Source organism: Cyprinodon variegatus, unplaced genomic scaffold (assembly GCF_000732505.1).
Source record: "Cyprinodon variegatus isolate N-32 unplaced genomic scaffold, C_variegatus-1.0 Scaffold379, whole genome shotgun sequence".
NCBI lineage: Eukaryota > Metazoa > Chordata > Actinopteri > Cyprinodontiformes > Cyprinodontidae > Cyprinodon > Cyprinodon variegatus.
Window position 1 is genome coordinate 764,262 of NW_015150832.1, and position 10,885 is coordinate 775,146.

General features: G+C 35.1%; 2 protein-coding genes across 7 annotated transcripts in view; both read right to left on the reverse strand.

Annotated features, from left to right (window-relative positions):
- Positions 1-8,091, reverse strand: part of rps6kl1 (ribosomal protein S6 kinase like 1) — a 13,437-nt gene extending 5,346 nt beyond the window's left edge. Inside the window, exons 1-6 of one of the 6 annotated variants that reach the window (XM_015386810.1) lie at positions 7,981-8,091; positions 3,408-3,527; positions 3,083-3,260; positions 2,750-2,874; positions 2,225-2,317; positions 939-986 (exon numbers count right to left, since the gene is read on the reverse strand). In XM_015386810.1, the coding sequence (XP_015242296.1) occupies positions 939-986; positions 2,225-2,317; positions 2,750-2,874; positions 3,083-3,218 (402 nt within the window). In that variant the 5' untranslated portion in view covers positions 3,219-3,260; positions 3,408-3,527; positions 7,981-8,091. Of the gene's footprint in view, positions 1-938; positions 987-2,224; positions 2,318-2,749; positions 2,875-3,082; positions 3,261-3,407; positions 3,555-7,980 lie in introns of all 6 variants that reach the window. The other 5 variants (XM_015386813.1, XM_015386812.1, XM_015386811.1 and 2 more) reach the window with 5 other exon arrangements.
- A 1,250-nt stretch (positions 8,092-9,341) lies between these two features.
- Positions 9,342-10,885, reverse strand: part of LOC107092396 (olfactomedin-4-like) — a 4,211-nt gene continuing 2,667 nt past the window's right edge. Inside the window, exon 5 of the mRNA XM_015386852.1 lies at positions 9,342-10,205. Within this exon, the coding sequence (XP_015242338.1) occupies positions 9,409-10,205 (797 nt within the window). The 3' untranslated portion in view covers positions 9,342-9,408. The remainder of the gene's footprint in view (positions 10,206-10,885) is intronic.

Here is a 10,885-nt window from a genome sequence, read left to right on the forward strand (position 1 = left end):
TATATATATATATATATATATATATATATATATATATATATATATATATATAAACTAATTTTCTTCTTTTTGACCATTTAGCCGACGTAACAAGTACATTTCTCCACAATGAATCAATAGAGCTGCACTTGCAAAGTTTTGGCTGTAAATAATGTTAAGAAAACACCAACAATTCTTATTCACATTACAACTTTGTAAGAAATGTAAAAAAGATTTTGTATACGCCTTTTCGGGGCAGTACATATGTATACAAATGTACATGTACAAATTAGTGGCCCCCTCATATTTTTTATTGTTTGTTGTTTGATAGAGATCCCCATTAGTTATTACTAAAAGTAGGATGAGCTTGTCTTCCTGGAGTCCACCAGACAAAAAAAAATCAGTTAACAATTAAAAAAAACTAAAAATTAAACATTATTGACATTATTATTATAAAAGAGGTCATCAGAAATCATTTCAATAAATTGTTACATTCATGTCCATTACAAAAATCTCACTTTCAAACAATAAATATGTTAATTCACAACTCACACATTTAAATTGTGCATTCTCAAGAAATAATAAAAAAAAACTTTACTATTCAGTTCAAGTGCAGAATATTCAGTGGGCAATTATTCCAATAAACGATGGCACGATAAATAACCGTTCTCTTTAAGGCATTTGATTTTGGACATGGTAACATCATCTGACTACCATTAGCTGACCTTGTCACATAAGAATGGATCTGAAAATGTAGTTATATAAGAAAACATGTTGAAAAGAATAGAAAGTGTTTCTTCTTCTTTTAATACTATATATAAATATAATGTATATATCTATACCTACTGCATATAGTTTTCAACAATCAGTAGAAGGTTGCTTTCAAATGAAAATATAATATAGAATATACAATTTGATCTGATCATTTTATTCCCTAGAGTTCTGTAGAGCATCCTTACCTTTACAACAAATGTCTCTTTGTTGACCATGCTTTGGACAATCAGGACCTTTAGAAAATAAATATGTACATATATGTCATTCTAACAAAGAGAAGCACATAAATCATTCTAATGTAAATATTTTTGTGAATGAATTTCATGGTTGAGTATAGTAGATCATTTACAAAAAAAAAAAAAAACACTTCATTTTGTAGAGCTAAAACACAGTTTGATGTTAAGGTGTGACATCACATTTGACCACATTAAGAAATGTTAAAGGTACTAAATTGCTTTAAAAGTGCTGTTGATTCATCTGTTGGTATTTACAAGAAATCCTACAAAAACTGACTGTATAAAGCAAATTTCAAGCATGCTTTGATTAATTTCCCTGGTTTATCAGCATAAGGTGACCAGCTGTTCTTTGCTGAATTTAAACATGTGACAGACAAGATATCACAGAAAAGAAAATCACCTAAAGTGTCTAATATTTATTCACAAATTACTTCATCAAAGAATAAGGGAAATTGTTTAATATAAGTGGAAATATGACAAACAAGGGTCCAAGTTTGCTTTGTCAACATGCACTTTGAGCAGGCTGGTTAGGGTGGTAAAACATTTGTTTTCCAAAAATGAATAAGAATAAAATAAATCTCCATGCCAACCAGTTTGTAAGAGAAATTTCACAAGTAAAGCTCTTCTGTCCCATCATGAAAAACATCTGTTTTTTTGTATCTCGCTTGGCCTTCAAGTAAAAACATGGACTTTGTTCAGATTAGAAGAGGATTAACCTTTTATAAGCACCAGTTTATGGTGGGTCTGATTTAAAACACAGGATGGATATGTGGAAATGTTCCTCATCATAACTATTAAGTATGCTTGATGTTGAGGGCTCATTACCATTCCAAAGGCTGCTTGTTAGACACAATTAGATAGAGGACTCTGAAATGTCACACAATTTTAATAAAAAAGAACCTGAATAACTGGGAATGGGAAATAGAATTAGATATCTAAGCAGATAAATATTACAAAAAAATACTGTTAAGATAGAGATTGTATGGTCAAAGATCTAAGCTATAGTCCTTTAGAATGTTTTAGAAGACTAAAGGAGAGGGTGTAAGGTATTAACAGCTAGTATTACATTAAAAATGCATTATTTCTTAATCTGTTTGCCATTAGTTTAAATTACTAAAGCAACATTTATACTTTTTTATTATAGAGATCTTTACATTTTGTGTCAAGAAATGTGTAATATTTATAATAATTATAAGAGCATGTCTAAAGGTTTGAAGTGAGAGAACTTCACCTACCTTATCAGTGACTCCCACTACTTTACACATTTCCAGATCTTCTACGGGTGAACTCAAGTGTCGGATTGGGCGAAATCTCAGACTGCTGTAGCCCTAGCAATCAATCCCAAAGATAACACAAGTCAGGTGCTGGGCTATGGTGGATAATGAAAATCCTTGATTACAAGCAAAGGTGATTTTTAAATTATTTTCCTTTTAGGCAATTTTATTAATCTCTACTCTTTGAAATACCCTGTGGATGGAATTAGGTGCATGCATACATAATCTTGCTTTTCTTAGTACCAATTTGCTATATGCATTTTCTGGCCAAGTATTGCATAAAATATTGAAATGTTTCCACGGCAGCAGGAAAAAAACACCAGATTAATCTTTGAAAGCAAAACTGTGATATTTATTATGTATACGTGATGTAGAAAACTTTTGAAACATTATGACTTAAATAAACACTAGCTAAGGAAATATGTTTAGGTTTTCTTAGCATTGTTCAATTTTTGTTAGAGGTAGGTTACTATGGGTATGACTTACCCCTAAATGAGAGCCTCCTTTTCCAAGGTTATCCTGCAGATGGGTTATGAAGATTTCTTCAGCTCGCTTTAGATACTGAGTGGTCTTCCTCTTTACAGCCTCTCTCCTATCTTTGTTTGGGTCCACTATAAATAAATAATAAAAAAAAAACAATTAAAATTCCTGTAGCTCTGCTGATCCTACATGTTACACAGCTGACAGACTGTTGACACTATGGGGAAAACATGGCTTTATCATCAAATCTCTCTGACTTCCTGTTCTTTTTTATGTCACTGTCACATGCCGGTCTTGTGCAAACCTGGTCATTCAGAATGAATCACACCATCTACTCACACTGGACTCCATTCAACAGTAAATCCACTCCGTTCTTGTAGTAGCTGAAGGCTGCTTCATAGTCTTCGTTGACCTCGCTGTCCAGAGCCATTCGGATCTGCTTGGCTGCTTCCACCAGGTAATCTCTTTTCGCCATCGCTGAGATTCTTCTGGGTCTCCCAAGGTCCTGATGGGCCTACTAACATCATAGATAGTGGAATGTTGGAGTGGATGCATAGAGACCTGAGCAAGCTGCCTAATTACACTTCAAACTGAAAGTAGACATGAAGCAGGTGCAGGTGCATCAAAAATAGAGGAGAATTCAGTCACCGAAGCTAGATCTTACCTTTGCACCTGTGTCTTCTTTTCAGCAGTAGGACACATCTCTGTCTGTTGTCTGATTCCTTAGTGCATATCTGTACCCAGGGATGTCACAGCTCAAGTATTTATACCAGGACATGGTCATCTGAGCCAGTGTAAAAGAAGAATTAACCTTTCAAACAGAACAGGAAGTGAAAACAGGCTTTGCCTTCTATTTTAGATAAAGAGAAAGAAAGAGGACCATTGTATAAAATACAGAGTGCTGGTAAATGGCTTGAGAGCAACATGGTGAAACTGTTGTTCCACCTGTTTTGGTCTAACAATATGCAAAATGTAAATGGTCAGATTATAGCCATACAAATCACTTTCCTAACTTATACTGTAATTATTTGAAATTCATTATGCAGTTTATATGCATGAAAATAGAAGCAGTTTTTATGAGGTTTTATTGGCATGCAAATTAGAGCATTTTGTGAAGTTAATGACAAATAATCTAAAAAAGTTTATTTTGCCTTTTTTATTTTGCTATCCTTTACTCCAACTCCTTTTAATAGAATCAGATGCAAATTGGTCCTGTGGTCAGATGGCTATGAAAAAATAATATTTTTCCTTTTATGCAAGTCAAGAATATGGCATCAAACGAAATAGTTTTATAATGAATACGAGGAACAATGGTGGTTTCAGGACCTTGATGTGGGTTTGCTATTTACAGGCAGGAAGCTGGAAAAGTGATGTGTTCAATTTGTACTCAATGGGTGGAATTTCTGACCTCTTAGTAAAAAACTCCAATAGGTATGCCCCAGAACGTCAGAATTACAAGTTTTAGAGTTAGGGCAACAGAACCCAACCTCCACGTGTAATACAGCTGCTACTCACTTTAACAGTAACAAAATCTTATTTTCAGATAGTTTTTTAGCAGTTCTTAAAAATGAAATTTAGTTATATGTACAATTAAGGGTTTTAAAAACAAGATAGATAGGTTAGATGCACTAAATACTGTGCAGGCCAGTGAAAAATTGAATTGCCAAAGTTGCAAAAGTGACCACATATATATTTTTCAGAAAAGCATAAAACTGGAACACTACCACCACACTGAATGAATGAATGAATGAATGAATGAATGAATGAATGAATAACTTTATTTCAGACATCCAGTAAAATGTCAAATTTAACAGATACAAATATTATGCATATTGAATGATAAATATACAATTAGTTTTATGCATAATTTAGTGCTTATGTCATAAAAAAGGGGTATGAAGAAGTATAATACCGGTATATTAATTCATACTCCTTCTCTTTCCTAGTCCTAAACACCAACAATCTTCCCTATTTCTACTTAACAATAGTCCATAGTAAAAAATTCTATTAAGTGAGCAAATGGCTTAATTTATGTACACATAAACACACATATACACATTCATGTGTTCCTACACACATCTTTGCTCACTTTGACTTTATTATTTAAAGTCAACACAAGCATTGCGAAAATATGTAAACACCAATCTACAGTGAATAAAAGTGCCCGATCATTTTTAACTTCTTTCTTCCATCTTATATCTTTTATCTTGTTATAAACACCTCCCTGCAGTTCTTTGCTATTAAAGAATCATGGATCTTGCATGTAACCAATTGATTATTTAAAGAAAATGATGAATACTTGTATTATTTGCTTTAAAATTGTGTGGACAATTAACTTCTTTGGATCCTTTCTAATATATTTTTTTTATTGTCATGTAATCCTTTGTTATGAAATTCTTACTTAAATGTCCCTAGAATGTTGGTTAATTAATTGTTTTATCTGTTATTTTATTTTCTGTCTCTGTCAAGCTATACTTTAACAATTCTCTATACAGTGTGTAATTTTTACAGGTATTTTGCAATTCTTTTTAATCCACGGATCATCAGAATATTTTTTCTTTTTTTGGTAATTATTTTTTATTGACAGTGTTTATCATATACATGTTTGGCCATTTTTATCAGTGTTTTTTCCCTGGGATATTAAGTCTTTGGACTAAGTTGATATTATCTGAATGGAATCATGGACTCCTCTGTTCTTATTTATTTTTACTTTTGTCTGTCATCCTTAGCATCTTGCCTGTATCAGCTGTCAGAAACCACTGACACTGGTGTGTTATCATTGTATTGCGCCACAAACATTGATAGAGGGTCACTGATATTATAAATTAAAAAATCAGCTTGTCTTGTTATCTATAAGCATTGTAAATATATCATCTGTTATTGTGGCAAAGTGAGTTGCAATTCTACTGGGTGTGGGGATTTTTGGATAAAAAGGTCATACTGTACACTGTATTTATAAACTACTTAGTAGGGTCATGCATCTGCGAGAATAGAAAATCAATATTAAAGTCTCATCAGAAGAAAGATAGATACTAATTTACATTTGTGAATGCTTCTTTAAACCCGGGACAAAACCTGGTGTTCTATAAATGCAGCCAACCAGAACATTTGTCTCGTCCTCAATACATTCAACCATTATTCTGTCAACTATGCCCTCAATCGCCTTTGTCAATTTATCGATAACTTATATCTCATGTTTCTGCCACACAGCCACTCTTCCACCATTTATTCTCACTTTAATTAAATTCATATCCTTCCAACTTAAAATCAGTCTTCCTTTCATAGCTAACCCATGACTCGGGATATTGTAATGATCCTAAACTGTTGTGTAAACTGGCCTATAATGTGGTCAAACAAGCTTTAACAGTAATAATAATAATAGATAATTATTATAGATTTATAGATAATATTTTCTGTTTTATTTGCCTGTTATATGACTCTTCAGCGTATACAATTATTTTCTGGCTCAATGTCCGAGGTTCTCGCCTGTTTTGAATCCATAGTCTCTGCTACTGATGTAACATGTGCAACTGTTTGTAAATCAGTACATGTTGATTGCGCAATCCAACTTGGTTGCATTAGTGTTACTTTCTGTCCTCACATGGTTTTCATGTCAATTTCTCCAGCTCCTTAGAATCTCTGATGAAGATAATCTTTCTCTCCTCTGGTGATCCGTTCAGTTTAACAAAAGCCTTTCAGTGCTTCTTCCCCCAAGTTAAAATTTTTCCTTGCTTATTCAGGATCCTGGCCTCCCTGGTAAGGTCACTGTTCTTCTTGGTCAGATGCTCATTGATTTAAACATCACCTAAGTCCCCCCTAGTCTCTTTCCTTTTTTAAGCAGAGTTAATTTATGCTTTCTTGTGACGATCCTCATGAGATCCCCTACATGGGGTGGCAAGCTTCAATGTGCTCTCAGTTTAGCTCAATCCCAGGACTGGTTCTGCTCGAGGTTTCTTCATGTTAAAAGGGAGTTTTTCCTCTCCACTGTCGCTACAAGCTACTTAGTGTGAGGATTGCCTTCAAGTCAATGAGTCGAAGCAATGAACTGGTTTTCCTTTGATAGAAAACTTTAAATCAATTTCACTGTATAATATGGGGAACTGTAAAGTGCCTTGAGTTGACGTGTTGTGAATTGGTGCTATATAAATAAACTTCATTGAATTGAATGGAGAAAATGACCTGTTTTTGCACTTGTGAGTCCAACCCTGCAGGTTATCCACAGTTGTCAGCTGCCACTGTGTGACATATGACTGGGGTTTAACCTGCAGCCCAATGACACTAATAAAAATGTATCCTTGTATATTGTTCCAATCTGTTCAGTAAATAGGCAATCCTCTTGTCCTTCTCCCCATTTTGAAGGATTAGAGCATTTACGCCTTCAACCACCTCCAGAATAGAAAAGCAGAAACCATGTCAGTACAAAAATCCAGAGATTATCTTAATGAACTCAACCTCTTCTTCCGATGGTGTCTGGTTTTATAGATTTATTCTATCTTTTTATCCATGTAACAAGATATAAGAAATCCAAGAAGCATCGTTAAAAACCATAAACCGGAAGTGTTATAACCCCCATGTCAAAGTCCAGAAATAAATCAATTTGGAAATTTGATTGATGTTGACATCTAATCAGTTTTATAATTGAGATATTTTGGGAAGAAGAAATACCCCAAAAATCTTTAATCTCAAAATTTGCAAGGCTGATAGAAAGATAAATACTCCTAAAGAATTTATAGCTGAAAGTTTGGGAAAACATGGTTCTGCATAATATATACTTACAGTGCATTTGCCTTTTAAAAACAGGAAAAGCATTCACTTCACAAATATGGACTATTTTGATTTAGTATCAAAACTAATATCCCAATGAAATCTATTTTACCTAATAGTTGTAACTGAAATTTGACAAAGTGGCAAGAATACTTTTGCAAGGTACTCTTTATGGCTTTGTAGGCTACAACTTAAGGAGCAATATATGAAATAACGATAGTTGTCTAATAATGATATCATCTTAACCACAACTGAAACAACTTGGACGTATTCATTAGTTTCATAGCTATTTGACAAGCACATTTTAGTCAATGTAAGGAAAAGAAAGCCATCTTAAGTGTCCTCCATCGTTATCTATCATCCTTTCAATGTACTTCAATATCCTTTCACAGATCTGAGCCAGAATATAGCAGTATCAATAAATTACTAAAAACAGAAAATAACTGTATATGTGGAGATAAGACACACTGTACCTACTGTGTAGTAAGCATGGCCTGGAGACCGAGCCCAACAGCATCAGCAGCTTCAGCAGCATCAGCACCAGCAGCGGCCTGGATCATTTGCAGAAGGAACATACTCATCCTACTGAGCAGGAGAGGGGGAGGGAGCTCAGCAGAAGCTGCTGATTGGTTGAGCATGATGTCATTTAAGGGTGCCATTTCACGCAAGGCACTTGCTTCCCCCCACTCTTCAGAGATGCTGGAAGATTTAAAGAGACAGCGCTGTTTTGAGTGGCAAGTCTGGAAGGACCATTTCTGCTCTGATTTATTTCAGCAATGGAGTTCAGTGTTCACTATGCCAATTCAACCCCTCACCCTATATAATAGCTAATATGTTTGGATATTCTCTGCTGTGCACCTATAATGTGGGATATACTCCTCCCACTTAAATATTATAATGGATGCTCTGTACCAGAGGGAGCCAGGCTCCAACTACAGCACAAAAGAGAGTCACCCCCAACCACCCAGGCACACACCCTAAGGGAGGGCAGGTTTACAGAGTGGAGTTAAGAACACCGGCATGACCATGAAATCTGATCCTGCAACCTTATTCCAAATATTCCAAGGAGGGAGGGTTGCTGAAACCTAGATTATTCCTTATGCTTCTTTAATTGTAACATATAAAGATTTTGCATTCATCGAAACTAAAACAGTCTGTAAAGATTTTTTGTTTTCCAAAAACAAAAGCCTTATCAAGAAACAGTGAAAATTAGCAGCGACAGAGATATATAAAATTTATATTTAGAGCATGAAGCAGGTACTGCATCAAGAGGCACATCTTAGCATTCTTCATGTGTATTTGTTTCTTAATGCTTAAAAACAATTGAGATGATGACAAAATATCCTTTTTGTTTTATTTTCCATAACTGAATATTTTAAACAAATAATTCAGGAGCAGAGACGTGGCCAATGGGCTGAATGTTATCTGGACCATAATGCAACCTTTCAACAATTAATAAAACTAATTTCAGCTATTTGGATGTAAACAAATCCCAATTTTGTGTCTTCTTGTGTATTTTAGAAAATTTATTGCAAATCTCCATTTTAAAAGTTCTCTTTTGATCGATATATGAGAAAAAAATATATATTTGCATACATCTGTTACAGGATCCATCAAATAATGGAAATGAAGGCAAGTTTCATCTCCAAATTTAAAACGTAGAACTAAAATACTGCGACGTGTGTCTTTTCTTAAAAAACAAAAAAACAAAAACAATAATAACAAATAACAAAAACACATCCCACAATACACTCCAGACAGCATGTGGATGCTTCAGTTTTTTTTTATTCAAGAAAACAAGGGAAAACATACAACAAGGTGTAGTTTCCTAGAGGTTTAAGAAGAAAGAAATTGCAGATCAGTCGTATGAATCACAATACGAAGATCAAAAATATACTGAATCATTCTTTGTTAAATTTGACGTTATATGACACATAATAGCCATCGTTGTACATGTAGAGCTTCTGGTCATAGGGATTATAATCCAGGTTGCTGTATTTTTCCTGGAACTTCTTGAAGGTGATGCTGAGGTATTTCTCCTGCTTGGTCTTGGTGTCATAAGCATAGAAGATCTCCTCAGTGCTTATATCCACTGACCTGGTGGCATACATCACTCCACAGACCATGAAAGCATTGCCGGCTGTCTGTTTGTACACATCAGTACGCCACTCATCCTCAATCCCAAAAGATTTTTCATCTATTTTAGCAATGACAATTTTCCCCATGTTTTGGTTTGAAGCGTACATTACCCATAAGCCACTTTCATCAGCTGCAAAGTCCAGGTTCTGATCGCTTGAGTAGGCATAAGAAAAACTCGTACTTGCAGATGAAATGACTCTGTAGTCATATGCGGAAGAGGTCAGATTGTACTTGGTCATGCTAAAGGGGCTGTTATGCTGATAGTAGATGGCATTACTGCGAACTATGTAGTTGTTTCCAACACCTAACCAATCATTTGGTAGGTCAATGTGTTTTGAGGCTTTCCTCAGGATCAGGTTATCATAGTTAGAGTAAGAATAAAAGTCATAAACTGCTCCAGGGCTATTGTAACCACCATAAAAGTACATGTTTTCATTACCTCGTATGGGCTTGGAGTCTCTCCCCCAGCCACCATACAGATAACCTGGATTTAAGTGATAATTTAATTGGACCACCAATGGATTGCTGAGGCTTAAGATTCCAGTGTGATTGCAGTTTCCTGAAAAAAAAAAAAAAGGTTGTTAATAATTGCCCATCTCAGTTATTCCTAGTTTATAGTTAATTGAAAGATGATTCAATTCAATTCAAATCAGTTTATTTATATAGCGCCAATTCACAACACAAGTCATCTCAAGGCACTTTACAGTTTAACCAGATCAAACAGTCAAATTGATCAAAAGTTTTCTATCTAAGGAAAACCAGTTGATTGCTTTGACTCATTGACTCAAATGCAATCCCTCACACTAAGTATGCTTGTAGCGACAGTGGAGAGGAAAAACTCCCTTTTAACAGGAAGTAACCTCCAGCAGAACCAGGCTTAGTGTGAGCGGCCATCTGTCGAGGCCGACTGGGGTTCAAGGAGACAGAAGCAGAGATACAAGAAGCAGCTGTAAAAGGCGGAAACACAAGAAACACACAGCTAGGCAGACGAGCTCCCAGCCAGCTCCCATGTCAGAGGTTGAAGAGAGCGCATCCAGCCAGTCACATTCAGAGAAACAGGAAATACTACACACTACACTAGAAAACAGGCCCATCTCCATCATCTATAAACAAGGGTGTTGATGGCAGCTGATATTTCTCTCCAGGATGGTGTCACAGCAAAACAGGAACAAAGGCAAAGCTACTATGAGAAAAAGCAGAGAGAGCATAAAGTGAGAGATTGAACTAACAGATTCTGCA